This window comes from Cebus imitator, unplaced genomic scaffold (genome assembly GCF_001604975.1).
Source record: "Cebus imitator isolate Cc_AM_T3 unplaced genomic scaffold, Cebus_imitator-1.0 Scaffold355, whole genome shotgun sequence".
In the NCBI taxonomy this organism is placed as follows: Eukaryota; Metazoa; Chordata; class Mammalia; order Primates; family Cebidae; genus Cebus; species Cebus imitator.
Window position 1 is genome coordinate 1,306,495 of NW_016107670.1, and position 16,280 is coordinate 1,322,774.

Sequence of the window (16,280 nt, forward strand, 5' to 3'; positions counted from 1 at the left end):
CACACACACACACACACACACACATATAGTGGGATGGGATGAGAGTGGAAGTGGGGTCGCTAGCTTGAGGTCAGAGCCTCCACCCATATGAAATTAAATGATTCTGATGCCTTTGAATGCTTACCTCAACAAAAGTTGGACTAGGTTTTGTTTAACCTACAAAGGACCTTTTAGGACTAGTATTTCAAAGCCAATTTGGTCCATACAGCATTGACAGCAGCCAAAATTTGGTCTTTTGGGTGACTTTTTATCGCAATAACTTCAAATCAGTGCCAGTTTCTGTACTGAGCCTCCCATTAGCATCATCATAATGCTTTACATTCATAACGAGATTTGAGCTTGTAATAGTACAAAGCACTTTCACTTCTTTTACTTTCTGTGCCTCACAACAAATTTATGATGTAGACTGTAGAAGACATTTTCTTCCCCCATTTAAAACATGTAAATGGAGTCACATAATGCTGATGTGACTTAGCTAACATCTCTGAATGATTTTTTTTTTTTTAATGAAGCGGATCTAGGACTAGAACCCATGATTCAATCCCTTTCCCCAAGATTCTGCACTTTAATCCACTAGTTTTATAATCCTTGAGATAATTCCAGGGCTTATAAAGTTGTCTGGCTCATAGAAGACAGTGACCAAAGATCAGAGGTCCTGTATAGTTTATTTCCCAAGTACACACTTTCAGGCAGTGCAGCTGAATGTGGGTATTTTATCTCTTTCAAATTAACCCCAGCTTTTTTTTTTTTTATATTACCTCTCTAAGGAAACCTGAAACTCCTCCATTCCATCACTAGCTACTATGACATTACTTAGTGTCAGATGCAGGTATAAATGGAGTTTTATCAGCTGCATTTACTCTTTCCTCCACACCATGCTGCCTCCATGTGGAGAAAATGAAAGGCTGTCACTGATTTATTTGAATGATATGAAATTACAGAGTGTCTTCTGTGTAGTAGATAGAGTGCCTTTTTGTTAGGTTGATGTATTCCAAGAGCTAGGAAGCATGCTGGCTTCGGATACTCTTTTATAGGCTGTATTAGATGCTGAGGGGCATCCTGTTTTCTAGGCAATGATGACCAACTCCAGCCAAAGAACAAGAGAATGGACACCCTGCATGCTGACTGTGCAAAACCACAGCGACCAGGGCAGTCATCTCCTGGCAGCAAGGCTGTATTTTTTTCAACTGCCTCTACCTGACAGGCTCACTCAATCTTCCTCCAAGGCACATGCCCTTTTGCCCCAAGGTCCTGTGTCCCTGGGCAAGCCTAAGACCTTAATCTTCTTTGTCTTCTGTGCCCCCCAACTTTGGGGTGAGATAATATGTGTGGAACCCACTCTCTATTCTTTTAGGACCGGGAAGCCAGATGGGCCAAAGGTCTACTTGGGGAGATTGTGCAACTTGTGCTCAGGAAGTGAGCAGAGATTCATGTCCAGCCCTTGCTCAGTCAAGCTCTGTACCCAGGCTTCAAGCCACATTCATCTTCTGTTCCCAGCTTTAGGAGGGAAGTTTCTATCTCACTGAAGAAGCAACATCTGCTTGGTGAGCTATGGGGCTAGAAAGTGCTATTTCCACTTCTCACCAGGGCACCTTCCTATGACCCTATTCTTGCCTGCTCACTGGCCCATTCTCCCCAGTACTATTCTCTCTACTATGTTTCTCTCCCAATCTGGTAGCACGAATTGGAGGCAGCAGCCCTGAATTAGTGATGAAGCGCACACCATAATCAGGGTGGAAGTGTTCTCACTTTGCAGACACCCACAAATTTCATGACTGGTTTCCCTTGAGTTCTCTTTCTTGATATGAAGGACAGAATCTCCCTCCACCCTCACTCCTAAGGACTATTCTCACATGAAGGTGTGGGTAAGATGGTTTTGTTGAGTCCTACGTGACCCGAAAGGCTACTTCTCTTCCTTTCCAGACTTTTAATCAGAATGGTTTGGTGGTGGTGGTAGCAGTGGGGTCCTCAGAAAGCCCTCTGGGGAATGTGGTTGACCTGACTGCTGGTGGTCCCTGAACTCAGAATGCAGAGTCCTTTGCATTCCCTTTGTTCTTACCTCTGGATTTAGTAGTTGATTCCCAGAAAATGGGACCCCACATGGAGACCCACAGAATCCCCCATGAAAATGTTTCAGAAGGACTTTTAAGCAAAACCATTTGTGATCTCATGTGTGCCTCAGATTTTGTTTCTAATTGTTCTCTGCTTTTTTTGCTTCCCTATACAGTACCTCTGGGGTTTGCCATATGGCAGTTTACCTAGGAAAACAGTTCCCAGGGCCGAAGAGGCATCGGCAGCCAACTTTGGTGTGTTGTATGACTTCAATGTAAGTGTCTCCATACAACTGGATTTTTCCGTAGTTTATTTTATTCTGAAACCCACAGCCTCCTCTCCTGGGTGAGGCTGTCTTAAGAAAGATGTCCTTGCTCCGGAAAGAAAGAAAGAGAGAGAGAGAGAGAGGAGGAGAGAGGAGAGAGAGAGAGGGGGGGAGAGAGAGAGAAGAAAGAAAGAGAAAGAAAGAAAAGAAAGAAAGAAACATATATGTCAATGTAAATGTGACTACAATTTAGGTCAATGTTAATATGATCATATGGGAATATAGACTACTGAATAAATGTGAGCTCAGAGTTCAAAGACTTGAAGCAAATGTTCTTATCGCTGGCTTTGGAAAAGAATAAAAGAAGAGTTTGAAAATGTGCTTTCTGGAAAATCTTGTTGGATTTCTAGGGAATTAAAACTCTTACACTTCCTACTAAACTCTTCACTTCCTAAACAAGCCTCCTATTTAGTATTACTCAATAGTTAGGACTAAATAAAGCTAAATATTGAGAACTAAGGAATACTAAATTCTAACTTCTAAGTAATACTAAAATAGTATTACTCCATTGTAGTATGCAAATGAGCATTACTCTTTGAACTCCCCTGGGTAGAGATTATTACTGTAGAAAGGAGTTATTCTTGTTCATTGAAAAACCATTTTGGACTATATAATTCAAGTCTTTGACAACAATGTAATTCCACATATTCTTTTTTTGAGTAGTGACCAGATTAGAAATGTTTGGAAGCATATGGGTGGGAAAATAGCCAGGTAGAAATTGAGAAATTGATAATTCAAGTAATTTTTGGAGGATAGACAATGAGAATAAAATTTTATATAGATTGCAGAATGAAGGAGAGAAAAAACAGCCTTCCTGTTTATAGTGTCAATATGAATATCTCACAAACATTTTGATTTCTACTTTTAACCTCCTTAAATTGTGAGTTTCCCAAAGAAGAAATCTAGGTCTGCTACACCTTTTCAGCCCCTAATCTGGTCCTCATTCAATAGAGGCTAAATGAATCTTGTTGACTGACAATCCTGAGTGAGGGGGAGGATTTGTAGAGCCTGAGATCAGAAGCACAAAACCAGTTTATGTGAGGAGTTCCAGAACATGCAAACCTTAAGAAACATTTCCCATCTCTGAGTGAACAAAACAAGCTATTGAATTAGCATAAGGCACAATGATAGCAACAATTCTGTGGCATTTGTAATCTTCAATCACCCCTGTCAGTTGGACATCCCACTTCAATTCAGCATTTTTTAACTGAATTATAAACATGCTTAGGTTTTACAAAGATGCATGTGACATGATTCTTGACCTCAGGGTACTTATGATAACAGAAGAAAGACATGTAGGCAACCAGTATACAAGATGCTGTGCACAAAGTTAGCAAAATTTAAAAAAAGGGAAAAAAGATTCTGGGAACCCTGAGCAAGTGGTTCTTATTTCTTCCGAGGTAAGTGTAGGTTTTACAAAAGCGATGGCCTCTGAGTTGGATTTTACCTCTTATCTTTTCTTTCTCTTTTCTATCACTTCTAACTTCTTTCAGCTCTTCCCCCTCCCCTCCCTTTTCTCCTCCCTTTATTTCTTTCTCTCACTTTTAAATTTCAAACAATGCATTACTATGTCCCCTTAGCACTGTTTTATTTCTCATTCTCTTCCTTTGATTAGCAAAATGATAAGCTTCCAGTCTGCTTAATAAGAACAAAGACTAAATTTTTTTGCTTTTTAAGACATACCAGAGAAATGAAGAACTAAAAATATGAACAAAAGATCTTTTGATGTTTATATATAGATTTCTGAAGTTTAAGCACTTCTGAATTTCCCAATCAACTGAAACATAACGTTTTGGGCAAAAATCTCCATTTGAGGTTTGAAAGATATTGACTCAGTTGAGGAAGACAAACAGAAGAGTTGCTATGAGAGAGTTATTAATGAGTGGACAAGAGGGTCTGAGACGCAAATTCAGGGGAAAGCAGAGGGAAAGGGTTTGGATAATGAGTGTGCTCCTCAAGATTGAATCACTGCTCTTGACAGCTCTCAACAGCTCTCTCATGTCCAGTTTGGTGAAATACTATTTATAGGTCAGTAGGGGAATACAGAAACCAGAGCGTTCCGTGATATTTATTTCTAGGCCTGCCTGAAAACAATCCTAAGGCAATGAGAAAATTTTTAAAGGTCAAGAAAATACAAAAAAGCCATTACACTGATTTTATTCACTTACAGGCTTATTGCATGCTGGTATCAGTCATTAATTTGGCATGCATCATTTCTGGGGTTAGTAGTGATTTTAATAGCTCTTTTTCCCCAATGCCTGCATCATGCGGTGAACTGCAATTGGTAAGTAAGGCCCCTCACTTCACAACCCACTTCATGGTGGATATTTATATCTGAGACGAAGCTCAAGAGTATTCTCATATGTGAAATGGAGAAAATGATAGTGTCCACCTCAAAGAGCATTAGTGAGATAATGCATGAAACAGCAGATAGCTCAGAGTATGTAGCACGCAGTACTGGGTGAGTATTCCTTATCCAAAATGCTTGAGACCAGAAGTGTTTCATATTTTGGAGTTTTTCAGACTTTAAAATATTTCTATATATATATATATAACAAGATATCTTGAAGATGACACTCAAGTCTAAACACAACGTTCATTTAGTTTCATATATACCTTATGTATATGAAAGTAATTTTATCCAATATTTTAAGTAACTTTGTTCATGAAACAAAGATTTGATGGTGTTTTGACTGTGACCTATCACGTGAGGTCAGGTGTGGAATTTTTTACTTACGGCGTCATGTCGGTGCTCAAAACATTTCAGATTTTGGAGCATTTAGGAGTTCAGATTTTTTTTTATTAGGAATGCTCAATTTGTAAATATTCCTTTGTAAAAGAACCATAACTTGACCAAAAGAAAACAGCTATTAGGAGATTGAATTGGGATGCAGGGCTAGTGGTATTACACAAGGCCATATAAGTGGATAGTGACAAGCTAGTAAAAGGCCTTTTATTATAACAAAGAAGTAAATACGTAAGTAAATAAAAGTATTCTGACCTTAAAGAGGAGTTATTAAAAGATTCAAGGAAAGGAAGCGATAGGATTATATAGTTGTTATCAAATTGCTCATTGAATATTATTATTTAAAAGAAAATATTACTACTTTAAGGAATTTTATATGATATACAAGTTTTTATGACTTTGGAAGTTTGAAATATTTGTCTTTTTTTTGGCAATGATTATATTCTAAATTTGGCAGGGAAAGATAGGTTGTTTCATGTTAAGGGAGATTCTGCTTTTAAACATTCCTAAGAAGAAGGAATTCTGCCCGTCCTACCATAAGCCAATGATTGAACACATTCTTTATACTAGGGTCAAAATAATTTCACAAGCACATCAATAAGAGAGAGGGCAGGATCTTTAATTATAAAACTGAAGATAACAACAAGAAAAAAATGTATAAAGCTTAATTTAAAATATAGGAGATATAGTTTCATAGTAAGAATCCAGGAGAATAAAGCCAAGTAGTCACTAGTAACAAGACATTATGGATTCAAATGAGATGCTGCCTTGGTCAGGACATGGTGTCCTCTGCGGCAGAGGGGAAGAGGCTGCCTGAACACAGATTGTCTTAAGTATCCTGCATAGATGGGAGAGATCAGACGCCACAAACAGCCTTGGGCTGTCACCTTAAGAACACCCATGGAATGAGCAGAGTTGTCCTCCTTAGCATGTTGGAATTGGACACAATAAGAAAATAATACAAGGAAGGAAAAATAAAATCTAGCTGAGCTCAAGGACCTGAATATGTTACATCAGGTTAACCAGACCTTACTCGGAAGAGATAACCTAAATTTTCACTTATATTGCTTTTTTTAATTATAATTTTTGTTAATAATACCAAAATTAATGTTGACTAAGTACTTATGTGGGCAGGCATTGTGCTTAGTGCTATATTTCTATTTATTTATGAATATTATACTCATATTTATAGTTCTACTTGTATCAGTATGCATCAAGAGAATGAAAAGCACAGATATCTTGATAGAGATGATTTAAAATAAGAAATTAGTTAAACAAGTATTGGGGGACTAAAAAGGCAAAAGGGGACATTGAGGTAACATAGAAGCAGTAACAGATAACACAGAACAGTTTTTAACCCTACTGTTGGGAGAACAAAAGAGGAAGTTGCAGTTATTAGAATCTAGGAGCTTGGAGAAAGGGCCCTGCATGGCCCAAGGGATGTGATGAGATTGGTTTTGGGTGTGCTCAAATAGGCTGGAAACGGACCCAAATACTGTTACCAGAGTAAAGAGGCACTGCTGCAGCCATGCATTCAGGAAAGAGCAAATCCCTTCTCCCCACTTCTGTGTCTAAGTGCCTCCTATTGGAAAAATCTGCAGGGAATACCATCTCAAAGGAGAAAAGTAGCTCCCCAAGTCCTGTCTCCAGCATCACAAAGCGGAGCATGCAAGGATGAGTCTGAAGCTGAAATAGCTTAATAATTGGCACATTATTCTATTTATATTACAACCTAGTCCTTATTCTACTCTAGTAAGGTAGACATGACGATTCTAATTTACATATGGGGAGACTGAGTTTCAGTAGGATTTGATATTTTCCTCCAAGTTTTGTGAATGGCAAGTGGAGAGGCCAGGGTGCTCATCTGGTCTATCTGACATCTCTGACTCTGAAGCCTAGGGCAAGCTGCTTCTACATATGCTGCCAGGGGCCACTGAGAAGTCTACAGTTTTCTACTGGTAATTAACAGAAATAAGAGAATTTTAGAAATAGAGGTGCTCTTTGATATCTTCCATCCTATATCTTACCTCATAACATTACAGACATTTTGAGTTGCAGGGTCTTATAGTTTATTAGGGGCTCTTATTCTAGTGTTCTTTTCATGTCCTGTATTCCAACCATAATTTTCCTGTTGTAATTTCCAGCAACATTCTCACTGTCTGTTCCTGAAACACAGACTGACTCCATTTCATGCTATATCTATTTCACAAGGGGAGAAGGAGTTGAAGCAATTGGGTCCCATTTTCATCGTTCATAGTAATCTCGTAATTCCCAAATCAGCTTTTCAAATAGAATGAGAGCTTCCATGTTTCTTCTTCCCTGAATTCTTTTTTATCATTTAAATATACTTATGCTTTATTAAAATAGTTATAAAGGAAAATCATACTTTGAAAATTATTATTATTAATTTTGCTTTGGTTGGTTAGCAGAATTCTATTTTTAGTTTTTAAACATTTATTTTTAAAATAGACAATAAAAATTATAGTTCTTTGCTTGATCCTATGAACAATGACTTCATAGAGGTGTCTACTCTGCATTGTCAGATGATCTAAGTAGACAACCCAGTATTCCATCTATCATGGCACCATAGAGGAAACCATCGATGAAATATTTTTAAACTCCAAAAAAACTCAGAATTCTGACTTTCACAAAGCCCAGGAATGCCAAAACAGGCATCTTTGGGCTTTTGAAAAATGCCATTATTTAAGCTAGAGCCATTATCTAGGCTATCATTATCTAGGTAGAGCTTGGGGTGTGTGTGACCTCAATATGAAAACATTTGGATCCACTCTCTTGGATCCAAAGAGGTGGCATCTGACGGCTGTGTGTCAAAGGAGATCTGAGCAGCACACCCAGCTACAGGATCAGTTGACCTTGAACAGACCATAGAGAGGTAAGTCATTGAATATAGAGGCAAGGGAACAGAAGCAGAAATAGATTAAAAGTCTGCACTTACAGAATAATGTAAGATAAACACAAGCATGATCTCTTATGATACAGGAGCCTATTGGATGGAAAGGATCAGAAAACCTTTGGGTTAAGGTGAGGGAGGTTATGAGGAACTACTAATCTGTATAGCTTCATCTGGAACCTTGAAACCTCCTCTCCATACCCTTGAAAGCTCAGTGCTCTGTGACTTAGAAGCATGTATCACAACTCATCCAAATTCTCTTTAATTAACAGTAGACAAATACCATACAAAATGTACAAGATCAGCTAGTCTTCAGGCTTTTCACAGTCAGAATTTGCCATTTACAAAACACGATATTTTTTAAACTTTTTACTGAGTGCATAATGATGCATCTTACTGATTGCATAGGAAATCTATTTTATTAAAATAGTGAGAAACAGGGAGGTTATTATGTACACTATGAATCAAATAAGCAGAAATTGTGTCATGTAAATTAAGAGAAGTAGAAGAATGAGTTTAAGTCAGTAGGAAGAGGATGTCTTTGTTTACAAGATACTCAGAGGCACCAGGGTGATATAGAAATGTTAAAGAGGAAGAGGCTGTACAGTTTTGATATTCTTGTGAGGAGAAAGAAGGAGAAACTAAAGTGGAATTTGGAAGGAGCTTCAGCAGATATCAGACAGTGAGATCATATGGGTAAAGACCTAAGTTATGAGTAAAGGGAAGTGCATTCTGCTTTTCACCTTGAGAGCATCTTGTACATTGCTGATGGATAAATGGTATGTCTACTTTGCCTTCCCTTTTCTGTGGATTATCATAGATGTGGGAGATGGAAGATATCCTACAAGGGGCAGGAGAGGAGACTTAACACCCATTATGTCTTAAGTAGGTGCATACATTAAATTTTATCCTGACAGCAACTCTTTAAGATGGAATATATCATTCCACATGATTCCTTCTGCCCTGCCTGCTTCACATCCCATCTTGAGGTCTGTCCTTAAAGGAAACAGGTTAGAGCCATTTAATGTTAATAATAATGAGTTAGTTCTTTAATCAACATCAACAACTCTTTAAAGTAATAATCTTCCAAAGTAAGGTTGTCTCCTGTGAAACATACCTCAGTTCTCTTAAGTTCCTTCATCTCTTATTGCACTGGACACATGTAGAGGAGCTATTTTGTGTGTTACACATTGAATAACACATCTTTTGTTTTAAAAATATTTCAGTAGCTCAAATGCATCTTTATGTGAAAGGGTGACTCATTTTAGGTTTCCTGAGGTGTAGACATCAAAACAATGTTACATGCAGAAGATACTGGGGGAGGGAGGTGTGTGAAGGATAAAGGAGATAGAGAGCAAGAGTAGGTGAGAAGAGCCTTAGTTGGTAATGCAGGCTCTATACCTGTGAAAGGAGAGAGATAAGCAAGGATTTAGGAAGAGTCTCAGATTGCAGCACACTTCTGAAACAGTCTTGGCTAGGCCAGTGGTGAGCCTCTAAACAAAGTATGTCCATTAGAGAAATTCCATATTGGTTAGCAATAACTCAGCTCTACATTTCCAAACATGGTCAGTCATTATCTAGGTAGAGGTTGGGGTGTGTGTGACCTCAATATGAAAACAGTTTGGTCCACTCTGGTGGATCCAAGGAGGTGGCATCTGGAGGCTGTCTTTCAAAGGAGAGCTGAACAGCACGCCCAGCTCCTACCTTGAAAATGTGACTGGGCTCCTCCCCTTTAGATCATAGCTGTTCATATTGCTGTTGTTGCTGTTATGTAGTTTCAACAGGTTTCAAATGCAGCCAGAATGACCTGTTTCCCACAACCATTGTCTGGGCCTACCTCAGTGCTGGGTCAGCAGAGACTGAACTCCTGGATCATGAATAATTCTTCAGTGGCATGACCCCAAGTGAGACTGCTAAGCCTCTTGTGGACAAAGTCAGATGTGCAAATTTTCAAATTCACCTAGAGATATGTCTCTTTCCTTAGGAGCAGAGATCATAACATTGGAGGGCGTGAGGATCTTCTGATCTGTGGATGTAGTGAGATTCCTCCAGTGGCTTTGCTGAGCAGGGCAGGGTGCTGCTCAGACACGTGACGCTAGGATTGGCAGTATCTAAGGACTCTCTATCCCTTATTTGCTTCACTTCCTCAATGTCCATTGCAGGTTTCGGTTCAACAGGCTCATTAAATTTGGTTAAAACAAGAGGCATCTCCTATTCTATTTTAGGTCCTAGATCATTTATTTTGCTTTGTAAGCGTCTTAATTTGCTACTTGTGGGTGACTTTATGACACAGTTCTAAGTTATGTTGAGAGAGATTCCTGGGTCTGCTTTTAGCTTCCTTGATATTTTAAACTTGGGGAACTGATTTCTTAAGGTCTGAAGTCCCTAGTTATGCTTTTTTTTTGGCTTTTATTATCAACAAAGTCTAATTTTCATCAAAGATGAGATTTCTTTCTGCAAATATTTGGGATGCATGATGCATGTGATCCTAATGCTTTACTTACAGTATGAAAACGGCATTCCTTCTTTGAATGTGACCACAGAAGTGAGTCTTGTTTTTATTAACGCAGTAAACATTTATTGAGCATTTGCCAGGTGCCAGATATTAAGAAAAGGTGAGCAAAACCCAAGGTCTCTGTCCTCAGGAACATAAAATCCAGGGTAGTAGTCGAATAATCACAAAAATAAATCCAATTGTAACTGTGCCAAGTGCTGTGAAGGAAAGCTATAAGTGTTAGGAGAACTTATAGTAGGCAACCTGATGTAGTTTAGGAGCTAAGGGAAGGGGACAAAGAATAGAAAATGTTGGGTTTTTTTTCTGAGAAAGTAATGTTTAGATTGGGCTCTAAAGACTCAGGACAACCTCTGAATTTGAAAGAAAGGAGAGGCATTCTCAGCAGTAAGAGCATCAAGTACAGAGATCCTGTGATGAAAAGAGGTGGCCTTATTCAAGGGACTGAGTAAAGTTAGCGCTCAGAATGTGAAGGGAGATCAGAACACAAGGCATTGGAGAGACTGGATGGAACCAAAGCATGTGGCATTCTCTAAAATCTAGACTGCGCTAATTATTTTTTTTATCTCAGAGAAATTAAAAGTAATTTAAGTTGGAGGGGGGTAGGTGGGTGGTGACATATCAGATTTGGATTTTGAGGTAATCAACAGATTGTAGAAGGGCAAGATGAATTTGAGGAGATCAAGAAAGAGTCTTTCGATAGGACTAGGTTAGAGACTAAGGTGGGAAGATCTAAATTTACCTGTCAGGAATTTTCTATATTTAAATATTGGCTGCCAAGCTAATAGATTAAAGGCTGAGCCATTGAGTTAGGTTAGAACTTCACAATGCATTAAACTGTAATCAATAATTTAAACACATAGCACCAAATCATAAATCTAATACCACTGCTGTGACAAGTAGATTACGTAAATCTACAAACATTTGAAAGAAATGCAGTAAAAATTCTGTCATATGTGCTAGCCTTGTATGTCTCCAGTAGACATCATTTGTCTGTAAACTGGCCTTGAAATTAATTACATTCACTAATATTAAATATTTGAAGTAAAATATATGCTGCTTGTATGGAATTAAAAATTTCTGAACTAAATTCATTTTTTCCAAGTAGTTGCAATATATTCTTTACATTTAAAGTTTTTTATTTGTTAAAAAAAATTTTTTAACTATATAATACTGAGGTAGCTCCCAGTGTAGGCTGTGTCCCGATGACCACACACATCTCGTTTCATGTATGAACTCACAAATCTTCACTCTGAATAATTTTATAGAACCAAGGGCAAATTTATAACTCCTGAAGTCAGTCAGCCAACAATATACTTTTAATTTCCTCCTTGCAAAATGAAAGAAGACAATATTTTTTTTTCTCTGTGGAAAGAAATTATACATAAAAGCTCACTTTATAGCACTGAGATTATCTCATTTTGTAAGAGTTTTGTGCAATTAGACAGTAGAAAAAATTAAAGTATTTTTCCAGCTTCATTGTCTCTCAGATACTTCTTTGGTGTTTTGATTTATTAAATCACAACGTAAGATTCTTATTATCATGTTACTGTCTTGGATGATTTACTCTATTTTATTAAAATGAGTAGCAGAAAGCAAATAATAAAAAAATTGGTGTACATGACAATCCAAAGAAACTTATTCTAACTGAGGATTGCTAATGATCACCAGAAGCAATTTTTTTTGTTCATTCAGTCATGCCACAAATATAAATAGAATGTCAGATGTTAGGAATACAAAGAGAACTAACATATATTCCCTGCCCACAGGGACATTATAATCTGATTGGATATGCAAACAAACAACTGCCATGCAAAATGACAATCTGAAGCTGACAGACATGTATCACAGGCACATGGGGACATATTGGAATAAGGTTCAGTGTCGAGGTTCACCGGAGTTCAGATACTGGACTCTTGAGATAGCCCAGTAAACAGTAACTCTGTTTCCTATGTGAGTTCTGAATAATTTGTTTTAAAACAAGAGGCAGATGGGCAAAAAAATTCCACATTCATTATTAATAGAGATCAAATTGGAGGAACAATCTGGAATTCTTAGCCAAATGGTCTTGCAGATTTGGAACCCCAGTTTACCTCGAGGGCAACTTATTTCCTACAGGAAGAAAGATATGTTTAGGCTGTGCCTGCCCAGTTAATTCATTCCCAGTTTACCAAGAGAAATCACTACACCTCTCCTGGGGTGAAGTGCGTATAGGGACAGAGAAAGACTGAGGAGTATTGCATAGAGTGAAGCTCCGTGCGTCTGAAGGAAATGCTGAGAGAAAGGAAGGGGCATTCATTACCTGTATCCCAACTGGCTCTGGCTGAGAGGTCAGTAAAGGCTTGACAGGTATCTTGAACCAGTTTAAAAGAAAGAGCAGGAATAGACCAGGCTCTAGAATGGGGCAGGCAATTGGGAAGCATATTCCAAGCAGAGAGATTAGCATGCACAAAGGCATGTAGGCATGAGATGGTACTATACTCTCAAAACCCACAAGTGATTCAGCAAAGTTTATATGTAGTGAGAGAGGAGAGTGGTAAGAGGTGAGCCTGTCATACTAAACAAACAATTCAGAAAAGGGCCTGATCAGGGAGAACAATTTCATTATGCTCAAGTCAGACTTTATCCTACAGGTAGTGGAGCTCACCTGAGATAGGAGGAAGGAGCAGGCTTGGGAACTTTGTTGAATGTGCTATGTTCATGCTTCTTATGAGACATGCAAGTCGAGTGAGATGTGTTGACCTTGGGCCTAGTGTCTAGAATTCCCAATCTTAGTGTCAGGTCATGTCACAAAAGGCAAATGGAACTACTTTCTGTAGAAGCCAGAGAGTAAAAATGTAGTGTAGCATAGTGACAAAAACTAGGCATGAGATTCCTACAAACCTGGGTTTGAATCCTGCCACTTACTGCCCATGACATATTAGACAATCATCCTGAAGCTTTTAGTTGCCATGTATAAACTAGCAGTATTAATACCTACCTACCAGGCTTGTCTAAAACATACATGAGATTATGTGTGTAAAGTATTAGCACAGTCCATCTACACATGGTAGATGTTTAATACATGCTGCTTTAAATGCCTATTCGGGATACTTAGCTCATGAAAATGCCCATTTGTTGGAGGGACAAAGAAACAGAGGGATGGGACTTGTATCCATAGCAAGAAAGTGGAAGTGGGGCAGCAGCCATGTCCCCTGTTTAGGCAGGAGGCAGGGGGTTGAGAGCGCCAATACGAGGGTGGAAGGATGGACACCCACAGGAACCGTTTTCTTCACAGCTGCTTGAAAGGAAGAGGTCACTGTCTACAGTCCTTAACACAACATGATTCCCTCTACTGAAAATTAGATCTGCCAAGGCTCAGCTCAGTTTCCTCTTTGTAATCTACACTATCCCTGTTAAGAACCATAGAACATCTGTTTTATGTCTCTGGATCTGGGTTGAAGCAAAAGGAAAAGAAAAAATCCTCAGAGATGAGCAGTGCATTAGGCAGAAACCTAATGGATCTGGCTGGAGAGGAGGAGTGTGACCACGTGCTGGTCTCAGCACGCAGCCCTTAAGGGCTGGGAGGCTGCTGTTCTTGTGACATTAGTTGAGGTTTGTTCTGGGTGTAATTAGCCTTTTCACTTCTTGTTCTGCTCCTGTGTTGTGTCCTACTCTATGAAATGTGGAGCACTAGTCCTTGTCTTTCATCCACACTTGAAACCTTCATTTATGCTAAGGTTCATGCTAACCAGCAACAACTCAGAGAAAAGTAAAAATACACCCAGATTTCACTATTGTGATATCACTTCCCCTCACATACGCTCAGCAGATTTGCTTCAAAAATTATATCTTCTTTTCCTACCAGTTTTACCTCATACATTCTGGCAACTATTAAAAATTAAAAAGAGTTACTAAGAATGAAGAAGTTCATTGGCCATCCTGGGCATAGAGTGTTTCATGCTGAACATTTATTTATAATTATGAGAAACACCAAAGGGGTGCAGTTCTAATATAATTTCAGGCAACAAATACTTTTATAAAGGAGAACCTTTTGGGGACCTCTATAATCCTGTCTCCTGATCCATCTATGTATATTAGGCAAATAGTAAGTTCTCAATAAATGTTAGTTAGAAAAGTAAATGCATAAATCGAGTCCTGGTAATCATAATAAAAACATTCTTTCTTGTGGAAATGTGTTGGTGATTATAGATTAGACCAGCTGCAGCATTCAAACAGAAATTAGAGTCTTAATGGACAATACACCAGCATGGAACCCCAGAGTTGGACAGAAATTTTCTGTGCTCATTGGAAACTTGGCTCTGACTCTGGTTTCTCTGTCACAGATTTTGGGGTGGGAGAGTGCTCTCACAGGGAAAGCAGCATGAGCTGACATGGAAAATGAATAGAACCTTGGCTGGGCTAGGAGTCATTGCTATTTTAGTCACTTCCAGATATCTGCTGCTATAGTTTTAAGGGGCAGGGAAAGATGAGTGGAGGGTGGCATGCCACTGGGTAGAAGATGAGGAGCGTTCTCCTTTGAAGCCTCTCAAGTTGTATTTAAAGCCACCCCTCAATATGGTACAAAGATGGATTGGATAAAGCCTTTAAAAACTGTGCTCTTCTATTCACAATAGCGAAGACTTGGAACCAACCCAAATATCCATCAATGACAGACTGGGTAAAGAAAATGTAGCACATATATACCATGGAATACTATCCCTGTCCGGGGGTCAGGGACTAAGGGAGGGATAGCATTAGGAGAAATACCTAATGTAGATGACAGGTTGATGGGCACAGGAAACCACCATGGACATGTGTACCACCTGTGTATCAAACCTGCACCTTCTGCACGTGTATCCCAGAACTTAAAGTATAATAATAATTTTAAAAATTAATTAATTAAAATATAAAAACTGTTCTGTTTAATAATATTAATTCATTTACAGACTTGTTTGCATATATATCAAATAGGCAAACTGCAGGAAACCTTGTGAACTAATCATGACTCTGCCTGCCCCCAGCCAGAAAAATAAAACAAAACCAAATCAGAACTATTCTTGGGCTTTGGCTGTGATCTAGTATTTATGAAATGCCAGCCATTGAACATATGTTGAATGGTACATATGCCAGATGAGCTGGCTGCCCCCAGAAGCTATTGTGCTAACCTAACAAGCTCACCAGATGCTTGTTATATACCTACTTTCTCCTTTTATGTTATTTTTGGTGTGTCTTTTAATCCCAATATTATCATTATGAATTAGATGAAAGATACCAGGTGGAGGTGACCCCCTCTGAAATATTCTCAAAAGGGATGTCTGGGGTTCTTTTCAAGAGGCTCTGGCACCACCAGGGACCAGTCTAGGGGTATAGATCAAAGTCTGTGCTGGGTTCATAGAGTTTCTTGTTTTTTTCTTTCACCGAGAAGGTATGGCACTAGCATGATATAACTCTTGCTAGATAAAGAAAGCATGGGAGAAGCTGTATAGTACAGTGGTTAAGCATATAGAATTTAAATTAGACTCAGTTCAAGTTCAAACACTGTCACTCATTAGTTATGTGAACTTGGACAAATTAACCTCTCTAAGGCTCAGTTTCTTCATCTGTAAAATAGATATTGTGATAGTAGCTATTGAATTTTTGTGTGTGCAGGAGAGGGGAAAATTATGGTAAATAATAATTCCTCCCTTGTTCAAGAAGATTGTGAACTAATCAGAAATATAACAAAGGGTAAGACCAGTGGAGGTCAACATGC

The 16,280-nt window shown here is 38.6% G+C and overlaps 1 protein-coding gene across 1 annotated transcript in view; it reads left to right on the forward strand.

The window, feature by feature from the left end:
• The window catches only part of TMC1 (transmembrane channel like 1), a 137,975-nt gene that overhangs the window by 64,865 nt on the left and 56,830 nt on the right, over positions 1-16,280 (forward strand). The window contains exon 8 of the mRNA XM_037730607.1: positions 2,228-2,326. Within this exon, the coding sequence (XP_037586535.1) occupies positions 2,228-2,326 (99 nt within the window). The remainder of the gene's footprint in view (positions 1-2,227; positions 2,327-16,280) is intronic.